Here is a 24,566-nt window from a genome sequence, read left to right on the forward strand (position 1 = left end):
CGCTGATGCTGGGCAAAGGGTGCCAGGGCGTTATCACCCCCCCCTTATCAAGGCCAAGGCTGCACCGGGGCCATAAACAGGGGCAAGGACACGGTGGCAGCGTGGCAGTGCCAACTCTGTGGGGGGATTCAGCTCCCCTCAAGCGCCCCGCTGCCCCCCTGCCGGTGTTACCATGAACCCGGTAGCCTGGCACGTCTCTCCCCGGGGCTGGCACCGTGCCTGGGGTGGCTCTTGGCTTACGTGCTGCCTGCTGGCCCCGGCCAGGCGCTTCCTGGGGCACCGGGGGTTCGCCCAGCCCTGCCCCGTGGCGTACGAGGCAGGCGTTACCCAGCGGGGTGCCCGTAATCGTTTGCCGAAGCGTCTTTATCGGGGCGACGGCGTCTTTATCGGGGTTACGGTGTCTTTATCGGGGGCCACTGCTCGTCCAAGGCTGCCCACTGGCCCTGAACCCTTCCTGGCACTGGGGCAGAGGGCTCTGGCACTGGCACCGGCACCTGCCTGTGGGCATGGCAGCCCTGCTTCCATAACGCCTTCAGTAACGATGTTGGAGATTTTCCTGCCTGCGTGGCATGGGGGAGGCAGCCGGTTTCTCTCCCCTTCTCCTCGTTCCCGGTGGCCTGGCACCGCCAAGGAGCCCGTGTCCCCGGTGCCAGGCCGGCGGGATGAATTTCCCACAGCTGGCATGGCCTCTCCGCTTCCTTCCCCCTGCTACAACCCCCCCACCCGACCCCACAGGGTGTCCTCAGTTGGGCCCAACTCCAAAACTACCCCTTTTTTTTTCACCTCAAAACAAGGCTCTGCCGGGAAAGCGGGGTGCCCCCTCCTCGCACCGGGGGGGCACCCTGACGCTCCCTGGCGCGGACGCGTCCGCTATCGATCGCGGTTAATGATCACAAGGGCTTTACAGCTCCGGCGAGGGCTGATTGGCTTCGGGGCTGTCAGGCCAGGAGGCCTCACGGGTGGCAGGCGACCGCCCCGGGGCTACCAGGGTCTTATAGGGCCCAGGTGAAGCCGGCAGCATCCTTTTGTCCAAGATGCCGGGCTCCGTTGCGCTGGGCGGCGCGGTGCTCAGCACCCTCCTGGTGCTGGTAGGTGCCTGGGGGTTGGCAGGGCTGAGGCGGAGCGGTGCCAGCGGCCGGGCCGTGGTGGTAACGCCACGGCAGTGCCCGTCGGGGTGAGGTCGGGGGTGGCAGAGGCGGCAGGGGCATGCCAGCGGCGCGGTGCCCGTTTGGAGGGGCTGGGGGCTGTGGCAGATGACACCCAGTTGGGTGGGAGTGTTGATGTCTCAAGGGTGGGGAGGCTCTGCGGAGAGATCTGGGCAGGCTGGAGCCATGGGCTGAGACCCACTGGGGGTTTCACTGAGGGCAAATGCCGGGGGCTGCCCTTGGGCCACAACAACCCCTAGCAGGGCTACAGGCCTGGGGAGGAGTGGCTGGAGAGCTGCCGGTCAGAGAGGGACTGGGGGGTGAGAATGAGCCAGAGTGTGCCCAGGGGGCCAAGGAGGGCAACGGCATCCTGGCTTGTGTCAGCACTGGCGTGGCCAGCAGGGACAGGGAAGGGATCTGAGCCCTGTGCTCGGCACTGGGGAGGCCGCCCCTCACTGAGGGGGTTCAGTTTTGGGCCCCTCACCCCAAAAGGCCATTGAATGACTCGAGCGTGGCCAGAGAAGGGCAACGGAGCTGGGGCAGGGTCTGGAGCACAGGTCTGCTGGGGAGCGGCTGGGGGAACTGGGGGGGTTCAGTCTGGAGAAGAGGAGGCTGAGGGGAGACCTCCTGGCCCTCTGCAACTCCCTGCCAGGAGGGGGCAGAGAGGGGGGATGAGTCTCTGGAGCCAAGGCCCCAGCGCCAGGCCCCGAGGGAATGGCCTCAAGCTGCCCAGGGCAGGGTCAGGCTGGCTCTGAGGAAGGATTTCTGTGCAGAAGGGGCTGTTGGGCGTTGGAATGGGCTGCCCAGGGCAGGGGGGAGTCCCCGGGATCCCTGGGGGGGTTGAAGAGTCGGGCTGAGCCAGCGCTGAGGGATCTGGGGGAGTTGGGAACGGTCAGGGGGAGGGTCGTGGTTGGGCTGGAGGAGCTTCAGGGGCTTTTCCAACCCAGAGGATTCTGTGATCCCTCCCCGCTGCCGCAGGCTGCGCCGACACTGACCCCCATCCACCGCGCCGGTTATTGCGCCTTCTACGGCGAATGCGGCCGCAACCCGGAGGTGAATGTCTCGCTGGTGCCCGCCAAAGTGCCATGTCTCTCCAACACGCCGGCGCGAGTGGCCACAACCCCGGTGCTGAACCAGCTCCGTGCTGTCTGCCCCGAGCTGGTGCGGGGCGACGGCGAAAAGACGCTGGTTTGCTGCAACTTGGCACAACTCATCGCCCTCCGGCTCAGCGTGGCACTTTCCGGCACCGTCCTCTCCCGCTGCCCATCGTGCGCCAGGAATTTCGCCAACCTTCACTGCAACAACATCTGCAGCCCCGACCAGAGCCTCTTCACCAACGTCACCCGCATCGTCAACCGCACCACGGTGTTGGGGAGGCCCCAGCTCGCCGTCGTCGAGTACCAATGTTTTTACGGGCAGGATTTTGCCGACGCCTCTTTCACTTCTTGCCGGGGTGTCCGGTTACCGGCTACGGGCGGTTACGCCATTGACACCATGTGCGGGCGTTACGGCGCCAAACTCTGCACCACCCAGCGTTGGTTGGATTTCCAAGGGGATAAAAACAACGGTTTGGCGCCGCTGCAGATCGATTTCCAGCTGGTGCCCAATGGCACGCAGCCCGGCGACGCCATCGTGCCGCTGCACAGGCAGGCCTGGCGCTGCAGCCAGGCGCTCAGCGCCCAGGAGCAGCCGTGCTCCTGCCAGGACTGCGCCGAATCCTGCCCGCCAGTCGTCGCCCCCTCCGACCCGCCTCCCCCCTTCCGTCTGGGCAACGCCGACGGTGCCTTAGTCCTCTGCGGGCTGCTCTTCGGCCTCCTCGCCCTTATCTTCATCACGGCCTTGCTGTGCCGGTGCCGGCGCTCCAAGGGGGACCCCACGCCGCAGCCGGTGCCGGCGCGTGCCACCAGCTGCTCGGCACGTCTGAGCGACGCCAGCCACCGCTCCCTGGCCAGGGTTTTCCGCCGGTGGGGCACGCTGGTGGCCGGGCACCCTGTGGTGGTGCTGGTGGTGGCGGCGGTGCTGGCGGGCGGTTTATCAGCCGGTTTGGTTACCCTACGTCTCACCACCGATCCGGTGGAGCTGTGGTCAGCACCAGGCAGTCGTGCCCGGCAAGAAAAAGCTTTTTACGACCAACACTTCGGTCCTTTCCTCCGCACCAACCAGGTGATTGTGACGGCGCCGGGCCGGCCCAGCTCCGGTTACAAATCGGTGGTGTTGGGTGCCAAGAATTTCAGCGGGGTGCTGTCGGAGGACGTGCTGCAGGCGCTGCTGGAGCTGCAGGAGCAGCTGGCGGCCACCACGGCCTGGGCACCGGTGGCGGGCAAGGAGGTGACACTGAGTGACGTCTGCTACGCCCCCCTCAACCCTACGGAGCCCGGGCTGGGTGACTGTTGTGTCAACAGTGTCACCCAGTACTTCCAGAATAACAGCACCCGCCTGGCCATGACGGCCACCCAGACCAACGGCAAGGAGACGGGCACCGTCGACTGGCACGACCATCTCATCTACTGCGTCAAGTGGGTGCCTCACCCGAGGGGTGGGGAGGGGGGAAATGGGTGTGGGGTGCTGGGCTGTGTCTGGGGGTGATGCCCACAGGGTGATGGGCATGGCCTGGTGTGTGTGTGGGGTGATAGGTTGTGGGGTTGGGGTGATACCTGTGGGACACCCAGTGTAGCACGGGGCCTGTGGGGTCAGGGTGATGCCTGTGGGGTGCTGAGCACGGCACAGTGCCCACGGTGTGCTGTGGGGTCAGGGTGATGCCCGTGGGGTGCTGTGGGGTCAGGGTGATGCCTGTGAGGTGCTGGTCATGGCACAGTGACCGTGGGGTGCTGTGGCGTCAGAGTGATGCCCGTGGGGTGCTGAGCATGGCACGGTGCCTAGGGGTCTGGGTTTTGGGGTCAGGGTGATTCCCATGTGCCCGTGGGGTGCTGAGCATGGCAGAGTGCCCGTGGGGTGCTGGGTTTTGGGGTCAGGGCGCTGCCGCCATGGGCAGGTTGCCCGTGGGGGGCTGCTCCCGTGGCTCGGTGTGCCCCCGGGGTGCCGCGCGCCGGCCGTGGCGCGGTGCCAAGCCCCGCAGCGGGGTTCGGGGCGGGCGCAGCCCCCGCTCACCCGGCGCCGTGTCCCCACCAGCTCCCCGCTCTCCTTCAAGGACATCACGACGCTGGAGCTGAGCTGCATGGCCGAGTACGGCGGCCCCGTCTTCCCCTACATCGCCTTCGGGGGCTACCCGGGTGAGCGCTGGGCATCGCCGGGACGGGCACGGGGTGGGGGACACACGGTGACGGGGAGGTCACCCGGATGTCACCCGCTGTCCCCGCAGGCTCGGAGTACACGGAGGCGGAGGCGCTGATCCTCACCTACTCCCTCAACAACTTCCCCCGCGATGACCCCCGCCACGAGTGGGTGCTGAGCTGGGAGCGCCGCTTCCTCGAGGTGGTGGGCGACTTCCAGCGCACCCACGGCCCCAACCTCTCCGTCGCCTTCATGGCTGAGGTGAAGCACCCGCTGGCCGGGTTGGGGCGGGGCGGGGAGCCCCCTGGGGTGCCCGGCACCCCCTCACGCCGTCTCCTTTGCGGCAGCGCTCACTGGAGGACGAGATCAACCGCACCACGGGGGAGGACATCCCCGTCTTCGCCATCAGCTACCTCGTGGTCTTCGCCTACATCGCCCTGGCGCTGGGCGAGTACACGGCCTGGCGCCGCGTCCTGGTACACGCTGGGTGGGTGGGTGGGGGGTCAGGGTGGTGGCAGCACCCTAGGGTGCCCCGTTGGGTGCTGAATGGGTGGCCTCCCCCACCCCAACTCGCCCCCTTGCAGGTGGACTCAAAGGTGACGCTGGCGCTGGGGGGCATCGCCGTGGTGCTGGGCGCCGTCTTCGCCTCCATGGGGCTCCTGGCGCTGCTCGGGTTGCCTTCGTCCCTCATCATCCTCGAGGTTGTGCCCTTCCTCGTCCTGGCTGTGGGAGCAGACAACATCTTCATCTTCGTGCAGGAGTACCAGGTCAGTGGGTACAAGGGGAAGCGCCTGGTGGGGGGCACGGGGATACTTGTGGGCATGGGGGGTCCCTGTGGGGACAGGTGAGCACCTTTGGGTGGGGGCATCCCCGCGGGGTGCAGTGCCACAGGGGACCCGTGGGCCTCCTCTGTGCACACGGCAGCACCCCCAGGCTGGGCGGTGGGTGCCTGTGTGGGGTTCCCAGGGGTGGGGGCACCCATGGTGGGTATCCCCCCGCCTCCTCACCACCCCCGCCAGCAGCAGTCGCAGCGGGAGCCGGGCGAGACGCGGGAGCAGCACATCGGGCGGGTGCTGGCACAGGTGGCGCCCAGCATGTTGCTCTGCAGCCTCTCCGAGGTCATCTGCTTCCTCCTGGGTGAGCGGGGGCACAGGGCGGGGCATGTGGGGACACGGGGGACACAGGGACACAGGGGACATGGGAGGCACAGGGCGGGCACGGGGGCAACAGGGACACAAGGGGCACAGGGGGACATGGCAGGCACAGGGGGACATGGGCAGGGGACAAAGGGACACAGGTGACATGGGGGGCACAGGGACATGGGGCACAAGGTGGGCACAGGGGTCACAGGGAAGGCACGGGGACATGAGGGCAACACAGGGCAGGGTGTGGGCATAAGGACATGGGGGACATGGGCACAGGAACAAGGGGACAACAGGGGGCACAAGGTGGGCACAGGGACACAAAGGGCACAAGGTGGGTACAGGGAGGGCACAGGGACATGGGCGACATGGGGGACACAGACATGGGGGACGGGGGGCACAGGGTGGACATGGGCACAGGGACATGGGGGACGGGGCAAAGGGGTGCAGATGACATGGGGGCACAGGGACATGGTGGGCACAGGGACATGGGGAATACGAGGCACATGGGGAGAGCACAAGGGTCATGGGGGGCACGTGGGGGACAGGGGGGGCACAGGGTCACGGGGACGGTGCCGGGGGCGCTGACGCCGGGTGCCCGCAGGCGCCCTCTCCTCCATGCCCGCCGTCCGCACCTTCGCCCTCACGGCTGCCCTGGCCATCGCCTTCGACTTCCTCCTCCAGATGTCGGGGTTCGTCGCCCTGGTGGCACTCGATGCCCGGCGGCAGGAGGTGGGGGGACGGGGGGGGACACACGGGGTGCCTGGGGGGGGGTTACGGGGTGCCCATGTGTGGGAGGGTGGGCACAGGGTGGGCACTGGGGGACCCGGGGTGGGAGGGTGCTCAGGGGTCCCATAATGGGCATGGCGGTGCCCAAGGTGGGTGTGGGGTGCCCATGAGTTTGAGGGTGCTCAGGATGGGCACAGGGTGGGGGCATGGGGTGCTCAGGGTGGGTGTGGGGTCCCCATGGGTATGAGGGTGTCTGGGGCTGGCTTGGGGTGCCCATAGACATTCATAGTCCCCAGGGTGGGCACAGGGTGTCCTTGGGCATGAGGGTGCTCAGGTTGGGTGTGGGGTCCTCATGGGTTTAAGGGGGCACAGGGTGGGCACAGGGTGGTGTCATGGGGTGTCCGGGGTGGGTGTGGGGTGTCCATGGGTATGAGGGTGTCTGGGGGTGGTTTGGGGGTGCCCATGGACATTAAGGTCCCCAGGGTGGACATGGGGTGCCCAAGAACTTTAGGGTCCCCAGGGTGGGCATGGGGTCCCCGGGGCAGGTATGGGGTGCCCAGGGGGTCCCACAGTGGTCATGGGGTGCCCCTGGTGCTCACAGGTGCCATGAGTGGGCACAGGGTGCCCGTGGGAATAAGGACACCCAGGATGGGTATGGGGGATCGCCTGTGGGAATGAGGGTGTCAGGGGCTGGCATGGGGTGACACTAGGGTCCCCGGGGTGGGCACGGGGTGCCAATAAGAACCTGGGGTGGACATCAGGAGGATGCCCAGGGTGGGTGTGGGGTGTCCAAAGCCCTTTGAGGGTGCCCCGGATGGACATGGGGTGTTTGGGGTTGGCACGGGGTGCCCAAGGACACTGGTGTGCCCGGGGTGGGTGGGGCGGGGGGGCTGTGCCAGGCCCCGTGCCAGCCCGGCGCTGCCCGCAGGCCGCCCGCTTCGACCTCTGCTGCTGCTGCGGGACGGGCAAGGGGGGGCCCGCGGGGCCGGGGGCCCGGCTGCTGCGCCCGCTGCTGCGCCGCTACTACACCCCCCTGCTGCTGCACCGCCTGGCGCGGCCCGCCGTGGTGAGGGGGGGCTGGGGGGGAACGGGGGGGCACTGGGGGTGTTGGAAGTGTCTGGGTATTGTGGGGGGTGGGGTGGATCTAGGGGGTCCTGGGAGGTGAAGGGGGGACATGGGGGTGGGGGGGGTCTTTGAGGGGTATGGGGTTACCATGAGGTTATCAGGTTTCTGGGGGGGTTGGGGAGGGTGTGGGGGGTGTCTGGGGGGACATGGGGGTTGGAGGGGGTGTCTTTGAGGGCTGGGTTGGGGGGGGGAGGGCACGGGGGTGTCAAAGTTCCTGGGGGGGGTGGGGGGGGGTGTGTGTCTGGGAGGTGGGGGAGGAACATGGTGGGCTTGGGGAGACAGGACATGGGGGTGGCCATGGGGCGCTGGGGGCTTCTGAAGGGATCCAGGAAGTTTGGGGGACGTAGAAGTGTTGCGAAGGGGTTGGGGGGGGTCCTGGGGGGGTGTGGGGGTGTGTGGCCTCACCCTCACGCAGGTGCTGCTGGCAGGTGCTGCTCTTCCTCTTCCTGGCCTGTGCCGGGATCTACCTCACGCTGCAGGTGTCCGTGGGGCTGGACCAGGAGCTCTCCATGCCCGAGGTGGGGCTGGCGCCGGGTGGGGGGAACCCCCACCCGTGGGGGTGACGGGGCACCTGGGGACAGGAGGGTGCCCGGCGGTGGGGACCCGTGGGGACAGTGTGACCCTGTATGGGGACGCACGGGGGGGGTCTGGCCCCTGTAGGGAGGCCTGAGGACAGCGTGGCCCCGTATGGGGGTGCACAGGGGCGGTATGGCCCCACACAGGGACACACGGGGACAGTACGGCCCTGTGCAGGGACAGTGTGGCACCTTACAGGGTGGCATGGCCCTGTGTGGAGACGCACAGGGGTGATATGGCCCCCACAGGGACAGTATAGCCATGTATAGGGCCAGCACAGGGGTGCGGTGGCCCCATGTGGGGACACAAGGGGGGATATGGCCCCTGTGGGGCCAGCGTAGCCCTCTATAGGGCCAGCACGGGGGTGGCGTGGCCCCATACAGGCACAGCACGGCCACCGTGGAGCTGATGGGCCCGTACGGGGCGTGATGCGCTGGGGGGGGGTCACGGCCATCAGGGTGCCCTGGCTGACAGGGGGTGGGTGCCCCCCAGGACTCCTACATGCTGCAGTATTTTGCCGCCCTGAACCGGTACCTGGCAGTGGGGGTCCCCACCTACTTCGTCACCACGGGGGGCTACAACTTCTCCTCCCCCAATGGCACCAACGGGATTTGCTCCAGTGCCGGCTGCGCCACCAACTCCCTCACCCACACCATCCAGTACGCCACGCGCTTCCCCAACGTGTGAGTGGGGTGTGGGGGGGGGCACTGGGTGGGGAGGGAGGGGTGCAGGCAGCGTCCTGCCAGCTTCCTGCCAGCCCTGCCTCTGCTCAGGTCCTACCTCGCCATCCCCGCCACCTCCTGGGTGGATGATTTCCTCGATTGGCTCAACCCCACCAGCCGCTGCTGCCGCATCCACCAGTTCGGCAACCTCACCGGGGAGTTCTGTCCCTCCACCAGCAGTGAGTGGGCACTGGGGTGCTGGGGGGCCACTGTGGTGGCCGCCGGGGGCACGTGAGGGCTACACCATGGTGGCTGTTGAGTGTACGTTGGGTGGCTGTCATCGTGCCCGTTGGGTGTGTGTTCAGTGACCACCATGGTGGCCGCTGGGGGCATGTGAGGTCTACACTGTGGTGGCCACTGAGCGTACGTTGGTTGCCCCTCATGTTGCCCACTGGATGTTCACTGGGTGCCCACCATGGTGGCCACTGGGGGCACATGAGGTCTACACCATGGTGGCCATTGAGTGTATGTTGGGCTTCCATCATGGCGCCCACAGGGTGTACATTAGGTGCCTGCCATGATGGCTGTTGGGGGCACATGAGGTGTACGCCACGGTGGCCACTGGTGACGATCATGGTGCTCACTGGGTGTACACTGGGTGCCCACTACAGTGGCCGATGGGTACGTGTAAGGTCCCCACTGTGGAGGCCATTGGCTGTATGTTGGATGCCCATCGTGGTGCCCGTTGGGTGCCCACCATGGGTCCCATTGGGAGACCGTTGGGATCCCACTGAGTGCCACTGGGTGCCTGTTATATTCCCACTGGGAATTCCCACGATGCCAACTGGTTGCCCATTGGATGCCCACCGTAGCACCCACTGAATGCCATTGGGTGCCTACTGGGGTGCCATGGTTGCTGCTACGGTATCCACTGGGTGCTTGCTGTGGTGTCCCTCATGGGGGTCAACTGGGTGCCCACCGCGGTGCCCGTTGGGTGCCCGCGGGGTGCTGAGCGTGGCCGTGCCCTCAGATGACCTCAGCTGCCTGGGGGGTCGGTGCCTGAACACCACGCGGCGCCCGACGGTGGAGGAATTTGAGCGGTTCCTGCCCTGGTTCCTCCACGACCGCCCCACCCTGCAGTGCGCCAAGGGGTAGGTGGAGCGGGGGGGGGGTAGGTGACGCAGGTACAAGTGGGCACCCACCCATGCTTTGGGTGCCCCCTCCCCACGGCCCCGGGTGCCTCCCTCACCTCTTGCCCCCTCCCCGCAGCGGTTTGGGCGCCTACGACACGGCGCTGAGCATGGACGCCAACGGCACCATCCTGGGTGAGTGCAGGGTAGGGTGGGGTGTGGGGGGCACCCTAGGGTGCCCGCCTGACCCCCCTTTCCCCACCCCCCTCGCCCCGCCATCTCCGGCAGCCTCCCGTTTCATGGCGTACCAGCGCCCGCTGCGCACCTCGCAGGAGTACACGGCGGCGCTGCGGGCTGCCCGCGCCCTGGCCGAGGAGATCACCACCACCCTGCGCCAGGTGCCCGGCACCCACCCCGATTTCCAAGTCTTCCCCTACACGTAAGCACCCACCTGTGGGTTGGGGTGCTCGGCGTGGGGTGCTGGGGGTGCCCCGGTGCCCTGTTAAGGGTCAGAAGTGGGTGCCCTGATTTTAGGGGCCAGTGTTGGTGCCAAGTCAGGGTGCCCAGCTCGGGGTGCTATGGGTGCTGTGGTGCTTGGTCAGGGGTCAAAGAGGGTGCCCAGGTCAGGGTGCCCAGCCCGGGGTGCTGTGGATGCCCCTGTGCCCGGCTAGAGGGTCAGAAGTGGGTGCTAGGGGTTAAAAGTGGGTGCCCAGGTCAGGGTGCCCAGCCCGGGGTGCTGTGGGTGCCCCAGTGCCCTTGTTATGAGTCAGAAGTGGGTGCTAGGGGTTAGAAGTGGGTCTCCAGCCCAGGGTGCTGTGGATGCTCTGGTCGGGGGTCAAAGTGGGTGCCCAGCCCAGGGTGCTATGGGTGCCACCGTGCCCCACTACCAGGTCAGCGTGGTGCCCAGGTGAGGGCGCCCAGCACAGGGTGCTGCGGGTGCCCCAGTGCCCAGTTAGAGGGTCAGAAGTGGGTGCCCCAGTATGGGCTCAGTTGGGTGCCCGTTCAGGGGTGCCCGGGGCCGGTGCTGGGGTGCCAGCGTGGTGGTGACGCTCCCTGGCAGGGTGACCTACGTCTACTACGAGCAGTACCTGACGGTGGTGGCCGAGGGCATCATCACGCTGGCGCTGTGCCTGGTGCCCACGTTCGGCGTGTCCTTCCTGCTGCTGGGCATGGACCTGCGCTCCAGCGCCGCCACCCTCGTCACCATCGCCATGATCCTGGTGGACACCGTGGGCGCCATGGCCCTCTGGGACATCCCCTACAACGCTGTGGCCCTCATCAACCTCGTTGCGGTGCGGGGCACGTGGGGTGGCACGAGGACCTGGGGCATGTGGGGTGGCACGAGGACCTGGGGCACACGGGGTGGCACGAAGACCTGGGGCATGTGGGGTGGCTTTGGGGGTGCAGGAGGTGGCAGGACTTGGGACTTGCAGGGTGGCACAGGGACATGGGGCACAGGGGTGGCACAAGGATTTGGGGCACAGGGGGTTGCATGTGGGGTGGCTTTGGGGGTGCAGGAGGTGGCAGAAGGACAGAGGACACGCAGGGTGACAATGGGGATTGGAGTAGCCTGGGTGTGCAGGGTGGCAGAGGGGACAGGGACATGTAGGGTGGCATGGGCATGGGGACAAGCTGGTGGGCATGGAGGCTTGTAAGGGGGCACAAGGACCTGGGACACAGGGTGGCACAGGCACATGGGGCACTTGGGGTAGCACAGGGATTTGGGGCACAGGGGGTGGCTTTGGGGGTACAGGAGGTGGCAGAAGGACCTGGGACACACGGGGTGGCACCGGGACACGGGGCACACAGAGTAGCACGGTGATTTGGGGCACAGGGGGTGGCATGTGGGGTGGCTTTGGGGGTGCAGGAGGTGGTAGAAGGACATGGGACACGCAGGGTGACATGGGGACAGAGCAGCCTGAGCTGTGGAGGGTGGCACAGGGAACAGAGACTTGTGAGGTGGCAGGGTGGTGTGGGGACAGGGACATGTGAGTGGGCACGGGGACATGGGACACATGGGGTGACACAGTGACATGGGGTGGCACAGGGATTTGGGGCACACGGCGTGGCTTTGGGGGTACAGGAGGTGGCAGAAGGACATGGGACACACGGGGTGACACGGGAACGGAGCAGCCTGGGGTGTGCAGGGTGGCACAGGGGACAGGGACATGTGGGCTGGCAGGACAGTGCGGGGATAGGGACATGTGGGTGGCCACCGGGGCTTGGGACACAGAGGGTGGCAGAGGGACATGAGGTGGCCCAGGAGATGGCCGAAGGACCTGGCAGAGGGACAGGGGGCAGGCAGGGTGCACAAGCACAGGATGGCCCCCCCCAGCCGCGGGCACCCTGCCGTGCCAGCCCAGAGGAGCACCCATGGGTGCCCCTGGATGACAGCATGTCCCCGCAGGCCGTGGGCATCTCGGTGGAGTTTGTGTCCCATGTCACCTGCGCCTTCGCCCACAGCACCCAGCCCGGGCGGGTGGCACGAGCCGCCGAGGCCACCGTCAACATGGGCAGCAAGGTGGGACGGGGACGGGGGGCTGGCCGCCGCGCGGGGACCCTCCCCTCCCCGCGGACAGGAGGGACGGGGTGACCCGCCCGTCCCTGACCCCGTCCTGGCGCAGGTGGTGGCCGGGGTGGCCATGACCAACCTGCCCGGCATCGTGGTGTTGGCCTTCGCCAAGGCCCGGCTCATCCAGATCTTCTTCTTCCGCCTCAACCTCATCATCACCCTGGTGGGGTTGGCCCACGGCCTCATCTTCCTCCCCGTCCTCCTCAGCTACGTGGGTAAGACCCCCCCTGGGGACGGTGCCTTGTCCCCAGCGTCCCCTCCCAGGGAGGGTGACCCTTCCCCTGGCACTGTCCCTTTCTGTCCCCACAGGACCCGGCCCCCGGGTGTCGGCAAAGAACATGGCGGCGGGGGCGGGACTGGTCATCGGCAACCCCTGCTTCGAGGACAAGGACAAGGGCAAGGACAAGGGCAAGAGCAAGGACAAGGGCAAGGACAAGGACAAGGACAAGGGCAAGGGCAAGGCGCCCAGGCAGGGCTGAGCCCCCCTGCCCCTCACCGCCCCCTCCCACTGCTGCTTTTTCTACTGCTGTCATATTTAAACTGGTTTTCTCAAACTCAGGACTGGGTTTAACTGGGATGGGGGGGGTGTGTCTGTGTGGGGACACCGTGAGGGTGGGGACGTGTGGGGTGTGAGGGGATGGGGGGACACAAGGGACTGGGTGCTGCGGGGACAGGGACATGTGGGGTGTGGGGGTGTCGCTGCGATGGGGCACGAGGGGAACGTGGGGACAGGCCAATGGGCGCCTCAGTGACAGGGACATCGCGGGGACAGGGCAGAGGGCACTGGGGTGACAGGGACATGAGGGGCACAGGGACGGGGGGGGGACACAGGCATTGTGGGGATGAGGCCCATTGGCACTGTGGGGACAGGGACATGAGGGGGACACGGCCATGTGGGGCACTTGGGACATCACGGGGACAGGGCAGAGGGCACTGGGGTGACAAGGACATCAGGGGGACAAGGGTGCTGTGGGGACAGGGCGGGTGAGGGGCACCGCCCGGGGTGGGGACAGGGGTGAGGGGCAGCTGGGGGGGGCTGGCCCTGCCTGGTCCCGTGTCCCCACCGGCCGGTGTCCCCAAGGCGCCCCATGCCTGGGCACCCCCGTGGTGTCCCTGTAACCTCCTGCAACCGGTGACCCCATCCCTGGTGTCCCCCACACCCTCTGTCCCCCATCCCTGGTGTCCCCTATACCCGGCGTCCCTTGTGTCCCCCACACCCAGTGCCCCCGTGTCCCCTGTACCCAGTGTCCTCTATATCCACTGTCCCCCACACCCAGTGTCCCCCATGTCCCCCATCCCCAGTGTCCCCAGTGTCCCCCACACCCAGTGTCCTCCATACCCAATGCCCCCATCCCCAGTGTCCCCAGTGTCCCCTGTACCCAGTGTCCCCCACACCCAGTGTCCCCAGAGCCCCCCACGCCCACACCCTCAGCCCCCCCGCCTGGAGCCCCCGGTGCCCCCACACCCGCTGTCCCCCCCGCCCGGTGTCCCCGTCCCGCCCCGCTCCCCCCGTCCCGTCCCTCACCCGCAGCGCCCGGGCAGCCGCGGGCGCCGCCATCTTGGCCCGGGGCGGCGGGGAGGCGGCGGCGCCCCCTGGCGGCTGGAGGCCGCGGGGAGGAACGGGGGTGCTGGGGAAACTGGGGGGTGATGGGGTTTACCGGGGGGACTGGGAACACTGGGGGGTACTGGGGAAACAGGGTAATATGGGTACTGGGACCACTGCTCCCAGCCTCCTGGGGGGGTTCCCCGGGTGTCCCCCCACTTCCCGCCTCCCCCTACTCCCCGTACCGGGTGCAGGGAGGCTCAAGGCACCCCGTGAGTGGGAGTTTTATTTTGGGGGTGCTCCTGCTGCCGGAGTCTCTGCAGGCCAGTCCTGGGGCTGGGCCTTCTCCCCTCACCCCCCCCCAAGTCCCCCGCAATGAGGGGGGGCTCAGGGGAAGGCGATGGTGGTGAGGGGGGGCAGCTCCAGCGCCGGCTCCATGGCGGCGGGGGGCCGGTGGCCCGGGCCGGGCTGGGGGCCCCCGTGGTGGCCGTACTGGAACTTGATGCGCAGCTCCCCGATGCGGGACTGGGGGAGGATGTTGGGGATCCACTCGATGATGAAGGGGGTGGGCTCCTTCTGGGTGGGGGACGTGTTTCCTGGGGGGGGGGGAAAGAGGGGGCCCAGGCCCCCCAACGTGCCCTTAAGCACCCCGATCTGCTTGTGTGCCCCCCACCCCACCTTTTCAGTGCCAGGCTGAGGTGTGTGGGTTGGGGTCCCCTGGGGGTTTGGGGGGGGTCCAACGTGGAGCCTCCCACTTGTCCCCAAAGGGGGGAGCAGTGCAGGGCCCCCCCGTGGCTGAGGTTTGGGAGGGGGTGCTGTGCAATTTTTGTGTGTTTGATGGTGGGTGGTTTGGTTTTTGCTGGAGCCCTGGAGGTGAGATTTTTAGGGGGGGTGGTGGTGTTGTATTTTGCTTTATTTTGGTCTGGGTGGGGGCTAGAAATGGCGGCAGGAAGATCTCAGGTGTTTGAGATTTTCTGGGGGGGGAGCAGGAGGGTGGGCTGTGTCCAGGGGTGGGGGGACACCTCCTCTAGGAAGGGCCCTCCCTGGGGGTGCAGGGGGGTCCCCTTTGGAATTTAGGGGCTGTCTGAGGGGGGGCACTTATGCCTGAGACCCCCTCAGTGTGGGTAGGAACATGGGTGGGGGGTGTCCTTCTTAACAGGGACCCTCTTAGCATTGGGGAGAGTCCCTTGCTCCTGGGGACTGACTTCTCAGGGTTGGGGGGGCCCTCCCCCAGTCCCAGGCAAGGCTTAGAAGAACTGTAGAGAGAGGGGGGGTCGGAGTAAAGCCCTGGGCCCCCCCATGCTCTGCAGCTCATGCAGGCGTTTCGCCCCAGGTTTTGGGCAGGGGCTGCTGCTCCCATACCGGGCGGGGAGTCGTCTGGTCCCCCCCCCACAAAGCCCAGTTTAGTCCCGGGAACTCCCAAGCCAAGGCAGCAGAAGCTGGGGCTGCCCAGGGGTGGGGAGGGTTGTTCCCCCCAGGGGGAACTTACCCACTTTGAGGAAGGTCTTGAGCTCCAGTGGCCGGATGGCCGGCTGCTTCTCCAGGTGGCCGTAGGCCTCGGCGATGCTCTCCACCTCCACCTTGGGGCACCTGAAGAGCTCGTAGGTCCCGTCCCGGTTCTGGATGAAGCTGCGTGTGATCTCCAGTGGCAGCTGCCGGCAAGCACGGGGGGAGCACCCGGGTAAGGGGCTGGGGGTAAGGGGCAGCGGCGGGGCCGGGGGGGTTGCTGCCTCCCCCCCTTACCTCGGGCGTATCGAAGATCTGCTTGACCTGCAGGACGTTGGTGATGTGCCACGTGTACTTGGAGAAAGTGCCCAGGGGAAGAGCGTCCTTGCGGACAAAAGCTGCGGGGAGGGAAAGAAAGAGCAGTGAGCGGGGGGGGGATAAGGTTCACTCTGTGCTTTTTCTTCCTCTTGTCGTCCCCCTTTCTCTTAGTCACAAGCCAGATTGAGAGTCGAGGCCAAATCTGCCCTGTCTGGGTGCAGCTCCTGTGTTTTGGGCTTTGTCCTTGCCTGTGGGCTCTTCTCCAGGGCTCTGTGAAGCCAGAGTTGCTAATAAAGTGAATCCTAACTAGCACCGGGCTCGGGAGGGGCTCTGTCTCTGCTCACACTGAGGGTAGAGAGGGGCACGAACGGAGCTGGTGCTGGTGGGCCCGAGGCCTCACTGCAGCGGAGACTCTGCAGCGCTGCCAGGATGCGCTTAACTTCAGAGAGCCCTGAGCATGTGCTTAAGCGTGGCTTTATGCTCCACGTTCATTTAGAAAGGGGTGTAAAGCAGCCAGGACACATGCGGGGCCCAGGACTGTGCAGTCCCCTGGGCTCAGAGGCAGAGCTTGGTCAGGGCTGGGGGGAGGTGATGCAGGGAACTAAGTCTCAGCTTTGAGCCTTGCTGGTGCTGGGTTTATTCCTGCAGCCCAGGCTTGTGCTGTTCTTGTGCACAGCTAAATGCTGAGAGCTGGTGCCCATGGTCTGGCACAGAGGCTGGAGATAGGCTGGGCTTAGGCTAGGCTTAGGCGGGAACTCACAGCAACACCCTCCATGGCAGAGGCTGCGCATCCCACTGACCTCCTGTCCTCTGCCGTGGGGGTCTCTTCACAGAATCCCTGAATCCTCGGAGTTGGAAAAGCCCTTGCAGCTCCTCCAGCCCAACCATGACCCTCACCCTGACCGTTCCCAACTCCCCCAGATCCCTCAGCACTGGCTCAGCCCGACTCTTCAACCCCCCCAGGGATCCCGGGGACTCCCCCCTGCCCTGGGCAGCCCATTCCAACGCCCAACAGCCCCTTCTGCACAGAAATCCTTCCTCAGAGCCAGCCTGACCCTGCCCTGGGCAGCTTGAGGCCATTCCCTCGGGGCCTGGCGCTGGGGCCTTGGCTCCAGAGACTCATCCCCCCTCTCTGCCCCCTCCTGGCAGGGAGTTGCAGAGGGCCAGGAGGTCTCCCCTCAGCCTCCTCTTCTCCAGACTGAACCCCCCCAGTTCCCCCAGCCGCTCCCCAGCAGACCTGTGCTCCAGACCCTGCCCCAGCTCCGTTGCCCTTCTCTGGCCACGCTCGAGTCATTCAATGGCCTTTTCGGGTGAGGGGCCCAAAACTGAACCCAGGAATCGAGGGGCGGCCTCCCCAGTGCCGAGCACAGGGCTCAGATCCCTTCCCTGTCCCTGCTGGCCACACCAGGGCTGGTACAAGCCAGGATGCCATTGGCCTTCCACAGCTACAGGGAGGGGAAAAGCTGCTGGAAACCACAGGGAAGCGAGGAATCTTTTTCCTCTTGCTGCTGCTGGGTTTCTCCTCCAAAAGCAGCGCCAAGTGTGCTCCTGTCTTACCCGTAGTGGAGTTGGGCAGCCTCTTCTTTGTGCTCCCGCTGGAGATCCTCTGCTGCAGCGCGTCGAAGAAAGCCTGGGGGATGTGGAACACCAGCGGCTCGGGCTTGCCTGTGTGGGCAGGAAGAAGACATGGGGTGGGGGCAGGGGAGAGGCGGCACTGGGCGGGAAGCGGGTGCCAGGTGCTGCGTTGTTCAAGCACACCCCCATCCTGCTCAAGTTTTGAGTATCTCTGCAAGCGGGGCCTCCAGCAGCCGGCTGGAAGAGCACTGCCAGCATCAGGCTGACATATTTTCTTGAATTCTGGCGCTTCATTTTGTGTCCTTTGTCTCTCGGCCTGCCTGAGGGCGCTGCTGACAGAGCCTGGCCCTGGGGGCTTCACGCCCTCCCACCAGATCACGGCCAGTCTAGTGAGGAGTGGGGAGATGGACCTGATGATCCTTCCAACTTGAGATTTTCTCTTGTCCTTCTGGGCAGTGACTCCCCACAGGCTCTGTGTGTGCCCCAGTCCCTCACGGCCTCTGCGGCCCCCGGTGCTGGACCCCTTCCCGTGCTTGTCCTGGGGAGCGCAGAAACGGGGCTCAGCCCCTCAGGGCTTTCAGTCACTGTTTGCTAAAGTGGGTGATGCTGCTGAAGGGGGGCTGGGGGGTGACAACGTAACTTTTTTAAGAACCACAGAACCATTTAGGTTGGAAAAGAGCCTTAAGATCCTGGAGTCCAACCAAAAACAGCATCATGGACTGTGACCGCCCAAGGCCAGCACACTGGCACGGCCCCTGCCTGTAATGACACCTCAGGGCCTGCTGCTGGACACCAGGACACGTGTTTGTCTAATGTGACAAACGCACAGTGCTCTTACATTGCTTGGAAAGAGCTGCTCCCCTTCAGGCATTTTTTTTGGGTCCCTCTGCAGCACCTGCCAGGCAGGAACAGCTCTCCCAGCAGCCAGACTTATGCAGTACCTCCCCAATAAGGATTTTTACAGACCTGGAGGATGGGCCAGAGACGTGCCCTGCTGCCCCCACAATCCCCACGCAGCTCACTGAGGCCAGTAGCCCCCTGCCCAGGTATTACAGCCACAAGCCACTGCCAGGAGCCACGTGCACGGCTGAGCCCTGCCTTCAGGGCACGTGGCGGGGACAAGGACAGCCAAGTCATGTGAGGAAAAGTGGATTATAATTTCCAAGACCTCACGCCGCTAAGTGTCACCTTATTTAACCTCACCTCCTCCACACAGCCTCAGGCAGTTCAAATTTGAGCATCAACAACCTCTGAGGGCATTTCTCCCTTCCCCAGGATAAACACCAGCAGCAGGCTGCTGATAACCGTTAAGTCCATGTTCAGGAAACAAATCAAAAGCTGATAGAAACCTCCCAGGGCAAAATAACATTTGCTCCAAGTGAAGCGCTCGCCTCCCTTTGAGCTGACAGTTATTTAATGCTGCCAGGAGCTTAACGACAGAGAAAGGGCAGCGAGTGGAGCAGCGTGGCATGGAGCTGTGCCCAGCGGCATCCCCGACGTGGCCCCCAAGGCCTTACCCTCAAACTGGTAATGCATGGTTTGATGGATGCGTTCGGTGACACTGGCCAGCCAGTCCTGGAAGGAGAGGGTCACCTGCGACTCGTCCAGCAGCTGGGTACAGCCTGCAGGAGAAAGGGAAGGGAAATCAGAATCTGCAGGGGCACACAAGTGAAGTGCCAAGCTCGAGGGGTAGGAGAAATAACTAAGACCGAGGCACACCAGCTGCCCCACAGGCACAGCTCCTCTGCAGTCAGCTCCAGCCCAGTATTCCCCATTTCACCTGCACGAGTTTCCCCAGCAGCACAGACACAACTCCCTGTGTTAAGCAGAGCTCAGGAAGGCAGCAGGACAGCAAACCTACCTGTTTTTCCATCAGCTTGACATGAACAGAATCCCAGAATCATCGGGGTTGGAAAAGCCCTTGCAGCTCCTCCAGCCCAACCATGACCCTCACCCTGACCGTTCCCAACTCCCCCAGATCCCTCAGCGCTGGCTCAGCCCGACTCTTCAACCCCCCCAGGGATCCCGCGGACTCCCCCCTGCCCTGGGCAGCCCATTCCAACGCCCAACAGCCCCTTCTGCACAGAAATCCTTCCTCAGAGCCAGCCTGACCCTGCCCTGGGCAGCTTGAGGCCATTCCCTCGGGGCCTGGCGCTGGGGCCTTGGCTCCAGAGACTCATCCCCCCTCTCTGCCCCCTCCTGGCAGGGAGTTGCAGAGGGCCAGGAGGTCTCCCCTCAGCCTCCTCTTCTCCAGACTGAACCCCCCCAGTTCCCCCAGCCGCTCCCCAGCAGACCTGTGCTCCAGACCCTGCCCCAGCTCCGTTGCCCTTCTCTGGCCACGCTCGAGTCATTCAATGGCCTTTTGGGGTGAGGGGCCCAAAACTGAACCCAGGAATCGAGGGGCGGCCTCACCAGTGCCGAGCCCAGGGCTCAGATCCCTTCCCTGTCCCTGCTGGCCACGCCAGGGCTGGTACAAGCCAGGATGCCATTGGCCTTCTTGGCCCCCTGGGCACACTGCTGGCTCCTGTTCAGACGGCTGTCAATCAACCCCCCCAGGTCTCTCTCTGGTTGGCAGCTCTCCAGCCACTCCTCTCCAAACAGACACTGGAAACGCTAGCAGTGGCAAAAAAAAGCAACAGAAACTGCCGCAGCGTTGCCTGAACTGCTTCGCCTATCCATTTTACCCAGGAGAGCACTTAGTTGTGTCAGGAGACATTAATATAAAGTCTGCTCACTCACAAAAGCACTGGCACCGCCACAGGACAACCTTTGTAACCTTTCTGCACCCAGAAACCCACCAAAGAGCCACCCCGAGAGGACACCAGCATCGTCCTTCTCTAACAAACCACGTTTACGGTGAGCCAAAGCTACACCAGCACCCTGAGCTCCGCGAGACACACACAGCTGCCAGCAACACGAAGGTGCCTGAGAACAATTTTGGCCTCCTAGAACAAGATGGACAGAGAGGGCTCGGCTGACCCCTCTGCAGGGATTATGGTGGCACGAATCGAAGGGCTGTGGGCGTCCGCCCGGTCCCCGAGCGCTCCCAGTGAGACGTGTGACCGAGGCTTACCTTGTCTTTTCAGCGAGGAAGCGACGGCCGGCTTCTTCAGGCTGCTTCTCCTGGGGTTGCTGTGAGCTGGGTCCTGAGCCAGGAGAGGGCTGGTGGCCTGTGTCCCTGAGGGATTGTTTAAGAGAGAGTCAGTGCACAAGCCCCGGGGGTCCACAGGCACCCCTTGAGGGCATCCCTGCTGTGGGCAGGGTGGGTGGGCTGGAGAAGTCACCTCTCTCCTTAGGGTGCGCTGTCACCACAGCTCTTGCCACCTTTACACCACTAACAATCACTTGAAGACTCCCTTGAACTCGGGGCAGGAGTGGGCTCAACACCCAGAGCTGCTCCCAAAGCTCCCACCGGCACTGGACACAGCCCACAGCCGGCTGCGAGTCCGGCAGGTCACGGCGGGGCTGCCCCTCCTGCGGCCGTGCCACGGCGTGCGGCTTCAGCCCACGTCCCCCCCATCCCACAGAGCCTCCAGCAGACGCTCACCGGGCGTCACGTCCTTTTTCCTCTTCTTGGGCTTGGCAGCAGCCGCCTCCCCAGCCTGCACCGTGGTTTCGGGGCTGCCAACCAACTGCGGGACCACGATCCCTTTCAGACCTAAGAAAAATGAGACTCTGTCCTTAAAAGTATCTCAGCCACATGCAGCAGTGCTGTGGGGACATAAAGGTCCTGTGTCCCCCTCCCCATGCCAGCACTTGCACCCCCAAGACCTCCCAGCACGCCCCAAACATCCTCAGAGAAACCCCAAAGCCCTCCCGGCCCTGCAGACACGCTTCTTTGAAGCAAGTGGTGATTTTATTTCACTCACATCACCCAGGTCGCTCTCCTCAGGGTGGATTTTCACCTTAGGGTGCCTAAAGACAGAGTGGGATTATCTGGGTGCACCTATCGGGGTGCACAACCCCCTTCCAGGGGACTGAACCCGCAGCTGCTGCTGCAGGAGGGGGGTTCAGAGAGATCTGGGCGTCCCCCAGCGCTGCTCCAGCCCCAAGGGAAGAGGAAACGGGGTCGCCTGAGCACCCATCGCAGCAAAGCCCCTCCACCAGCTCCCGGGGAAGCACAGGGTGCCCCCCAGCTCTGCTCCCACATGCTGGGAGACTGGAGGAATCACCCCCCCACAAAGCCTCTCTGCTTGCAGGGAGGTGGGGGCAGGAAATAAACCCTCAGCTAATGAAGCACCCATGGGGAGCAGGTCTAACGGCAGCCCAGGCAAAGCCAGGCAGCTGCCAAGGCACGAGCAGGAGGAAGGGGAGCGGGAGGCATCAGCCCGATACAGCCCCTTGAAACCCCCCAAAATCCTCTGTGCGTTGCTCCCCGCTCCACCTACCGCCGGAGTCGTAGGTGAGGAAGTCAGCGAACTCCTGCGCCAGGCTCTCGTCGCTGGCGAAGGCGCAGATGCAGGCAAAGAAATGAATGCAGCGCGGCGGCATCGCCTCCTCCTCGGCCGGGCCACCCTTGCCAGGCTTCAGAGCCTGGCAGGAGCAGGAGAACCTGTGGTCCGCCAGCGTCTTGGCGCTCATTTTCTGGGCGAAGGAGGCGTGCAGGTAGCCTAGGCTGTGCTTCTGGCTGGCCTTGCACTTCACCACCAAGACGTTCTTGGTGATCCGCTGCACCAGCGGCCCCGTGGGCTCAGTCGCCAGCTGCCATATGGTTTGTTTGGTTTCGGGTGAAGCCTGCATGGAGTTGAGCACCGAGCTTTTCAGGGTGAGCGGGGTGGCCTCGGTTTGGCAGTTCAGGGCCAGTTTGACGTGCTGGCACTGGTTCTCCACCACACCTTGCGTGGCTGCTTTCAGACACGACGGCACGTAGCAGCGGCCGGAGCTGAGCTGCGTGATGATGGTCCCGTCCACCGTCTGGATGGCTGTCTCTGAAACCCCCAGCTCCACAAAACACCGGTAATCCGGTCCCCGGTCCCTCTGCCGCACCGAATAAACCTGTAAATCGGAGCCAGTGATGAGCTTGACGGCGTCGACGCTGGGCTGCTTGCGTGTGCCGTAACGGAAAACGGTCCCGCAGTTCTTGTTCTTGCAGCTCAGGCCGCGGGTGCCATTGTAAGTGCCGCAGCGGGGACATTTCCGGATGCCCCGGAGCGTGGCCTTCCCCAGGTCAGACAGGAAGGAGGGGACTTTGGTCCTCACCGATGCCGCCGGCTCCATCCTCTGGCGAACCTGAAAGGGCAGAGATCAGGGCAGGGGGGTGAGTTAACAGCCTGCAGGGAGGCGGACAGGATGGGAGGGACAGAGGAAAAAAAAATGGAAGAAAATGGAGGGGAAAAAAAAGAGAGAGGGGAAGCGACTGGCTGTCTGCTTCTGGCAGGATGGGCAGGGGTCCCTGACGGTCACTGTGCCACCCTGCTGCAGACCCACCGCTGTAACCGAGGCCTGAAGTGACACCCCGGTGTGACACGACACACCACAGAGGGGTGTCTCTCCTCGTGGAGCGATAAAGTTCCACCCCTGGAAGCACCGGACCCTGTCACCTCCACCCTGGCGCTCACCCCCTGCTATTCCCCAGTCTTGGCCATGCAAGAGCAAGTCAAAAAAAGAGAGCTTTTGGTGTGGCCAAAGCCACAAGTTCAGCTTGTGGGGGTAAATAAAATTAAATAAAGGATGTGGGATGTAGATAAAGCTGGGTGGCTGGCCCACCACTGCAGGGGGACTCCCAGAGCCCCTGGGCACTTGCTGAGCGCGCCAGAGCTGCTCTGAGTGACACCAGAGTACAAACCACTGTCCAAGGCAGCGATGATGGGGAGAAAACGTCCTGCGTGAACAGGACAGAAGCATGGCGATTCCCTCTTGATTGACCCACATCAGGTTTTTTGCACCAGGCTGGCAGCCGAGGAGCAAGACAGTGACTCTCAGCACTTGGAGGAGCTGCCAGCAATGGAGCTTCAATCATTTCTCCCCTGCCCAACGCATTTTCCCCTGCCCAGACTCGCGCAGCTCCCTGTCCCCATCACATCAGGACGTGCGATGGGCTGGGAAGGCTGCCCAGAACCCCTTGCCCCTGTGAGAGCCCTCCACTCACCCCTGCCTTCAACTCATGCTCCCCTCCATGGCCGAAACCCTCTTTTTGGGGCAAAACCAGGCACGGTGTGATGAGCCACACTCAGCCAAGGCCTCAAGCCGGTCTTCGCGCCCAGCGAGGGCAGCAGGGGAAGAGACGGAGACAGCGGGCAGAGGCAAAATGGATGTTTATTGTCACTGCCGGAGCCGCAACGTCTCTGGGAGACATCGGCACCTTAAAGCGGATGCGACAGGACGTGTGGGATGACGAAAAGCAGCTCCCAGTGCTCCTGTGGTGACTGACACCAGCCCCAGGCGCTTGGTTACTGACACGAGATAAAGGCCGCTGGCACCGGGACGTGCGAGCTCCTGGCCAACTGCAAAGGACCGGGCCCAGCTCAGGGAACTGGGGCTCGGCGCCAGAGCCCAGAGCAAACTGGGGGCTCCTGTGTCGGTCCCCCGGCTGCAAGGAAGGGCCGGAGAGGCCGCGGAGCACAAAGACCAGCAACCCCCTCCCTGTCCCAGGGGACCAGCACAACCACCGTGAACAGCCGGGTGGGACCGGGCAGCCGGAGCGGGACCGATCCCCTCAGCCCCGGTCACCTCACGACCAGGCCCCGGTTTGCCTGAGGGAACAGGCCCGGGGCCTCCTCCCCGTCACGCTGGAAGCCTCAACCACAGCGCCTCGCCCAGAGCGCGGCGCTGACGTCGATGACGTCACTGACGTAGCGTCGTCGTGACGTCACATCTCGACGACGCAAAGGAGGGGGCGGGGGTCCCCGCCATGGCCTCCCCCCCCCCCCTCCCCTTCCTCAATCTCCAACGCGCGCCGGCCCCCGTGATGTCACTTCCTGTCCCGCGAGCGCGGCCACCCCCCCTTCTTCGCCTCACCCCATTTCCCGCCTTACCTGGGCGGCGGCGCGCGCGCCCCCCGCTCCTGCCCGGACCGCCGCGAGGGTACTCAATGCCCCGCCTCCGTCATGGCGTCCGCCCCGCTCTTTGTCATTGGTCCGCCAATAACACGTGACGTGCCGCGGGGAACCCTGGGAGGTGTAGTCCGCGGAGCCGCCGCGGTGCGCATGCGCACCGCGGCGGCTCCGCGGACTACACCTCCCAGGGTTCCCCGCGCGGGCGTTTCCAGCCAGAATTGACCCGATTTCGACCCTTTTTTAGGCTCAATTCCCCGAGCGACCGCTCCCCTCTGCTGGCTGAGGGCGAGAACCAGCCCCGGGGACACAAATAAGAAGCGACCACACACCAAGGTTCGGGTTTGTTTCTATTTTTCCTCTCCCCCCTCCTTTTTTTT

The 24,566-nt window shown here is 64.9% G+C and overlaps 2 protein-coding genes across 4 annotated transcripts; one reads left to right on the forward strand and one right to left on the reverse strand.

Moving 5' to 3' along the window:
• Window positions 1-1,034: 1,034 nt before the first annotated feature.
• NPC1L1 (NPC1 like intracellular cholesterol transporter 1) lies at window positions 1,035-12,866 on the forward strand. The gene is made up of 19 exons (XM_074928349.1): window positions 1,035-1,088; window positions 1,953-3,661; window positions 4,275-4,375; window positions 4,465-4,637; window positions 4,724-4,852; window positions 4,961-5,143; window positions 5,399-5,513; window positions 6,123-6,250; window positions 7,176-7,313; window positions 7,801-7,890; window positions 8,441-8,631; window positions 8,722-8,849; window positions 9,641-9,761; window positions 9,880-9,935; window positions 10,029-10,179; window positions 10,801-11,032; window positions 12,148-12,261; window positions 12,365-12,527; window positions 12,622-12,866. The coding sequence occupies exons 1-19, from the start codon at window positions 1,035-1,037 to the stop codon at window positions 12,789-12,791; spliced, it is 4,146 nt and encodes a 1,381-aa protein (XP_074784450.1). The 3' UTR covers window positions 12,792-12,866.
• Window positions 12,867-14,109: 1,243 nt separating this feature from the next.
• Window positions 14,110-24,264, reverse strand: C28H2orf42 (chromosome 28 C2orf42 homolog). 3 transcript variants are annotated; one of them, XM_074928455.1, is made up of 10 exons: window positions 24,169-24,223; window positions 22,394-22,423; window positions 21,583-22,189; window positions 20,742-20,852; window positions 20,268-20,372; window positions 18,712-18,816; window positions 17,177-17,284; window positions 15,599-15,699; window positions 15,345-15,507; window positions 14,110-14,451 (listed from the first exon to the last, which is right to left on the reverse strand). In XM_074928455.1, exons 2-10 carry the CDS (start codon window positions 22,409-22,411, stop codon window positions 14,243-14,245), a joined length of 1,527 nt encoding a protein of 508 aa, XP_074784556.1. In that variant the 5' UTR covers window positions 22,412-22,423; window positions 24,169-24,223; the 3' UTR covers window positions 14,110-14,242. The 3 variants fall into 3 exon arrangements, with proteins under 3 accessions (XP_074784556.1, XP_074784555.1, XP_074784554.1); XM_074928454.1 differs by having other exon boundaries at window positions 15,345-15,474; window positions 21,583-22,423; window positions 24,169-24,264; XM_074928453.1 differs by having other exon boundaries at window positions 21,583-22,423; window positions 24,169-24,264.
• Between the last annotated feature and the right edge of the window lie 302 nt (window positions 24,265-24,566).

The sequence above is a fragment of the Athene noctua genome, chromosome 28 (genome assembly GCF_965140245.1).
Source record: "Athene noctua chromosome 28, bAthNoc1.hap1.1, whole genome shotgun sequence".
NCBI lineage: Eukaryota > Metazoa > Chordata > Aves > Strigiformes > Strigidae > Athene > Athene noctua.

What these genes read in the sequence shown, in the direction of transcription:
- C28H2orf42 (XM_074928453.1), bottom strand. Translation starts at nt 22,411, where the DNA reads ATGGAGCCGGCGGCATCGGTGAGGACCAAAGTCCCCTCCTTCCTGTCT. An exon ending in CATGCATTACCAGTTTGAGG is followed by an intron (nt 17,285 to 18,711) that starts GTAAGGCCTTGG and finishes CTGCCCACACAG; the next exon opens with GCAAGCCCGAGCCGCTGGTG. An exon ending in CAAGACCTTCCTCAAAGTGG is followed by an intron (nt 14,452 to 15,344) that starts GTAAGTTCCCCC and finishes CCCCCCCCCCAG; the next exon opens with GAAACACGTCCCCCACCCAG.
- NPC1L1 (XM_074928349.1), top strand. Translation starts at nt 1,035, where the DNA reads ATGCCGGGCTCCGTTGCGCTGGGCGGCGCGGTGCTCAGCACCCTCCTG. An exon ending in TCAGCACCCTCCTGGTGCTG is followed by an intron (nt 1,089 to 1,952) that starts GTAGGTGCCTGG and finishes TGGGCTGCCCAG; the next exon opens with GGCAGGGGGGAGTCCCCGGG. An exon ending in TTCCAAGTCTTCCCCTACAC is followed by an intron (nt 10,180 to 10,800) that starts GTAAGCACCCAC and finishes GCTCCCTGGCAG; the next exon opens with GGTGACCTACGTCTACTACG.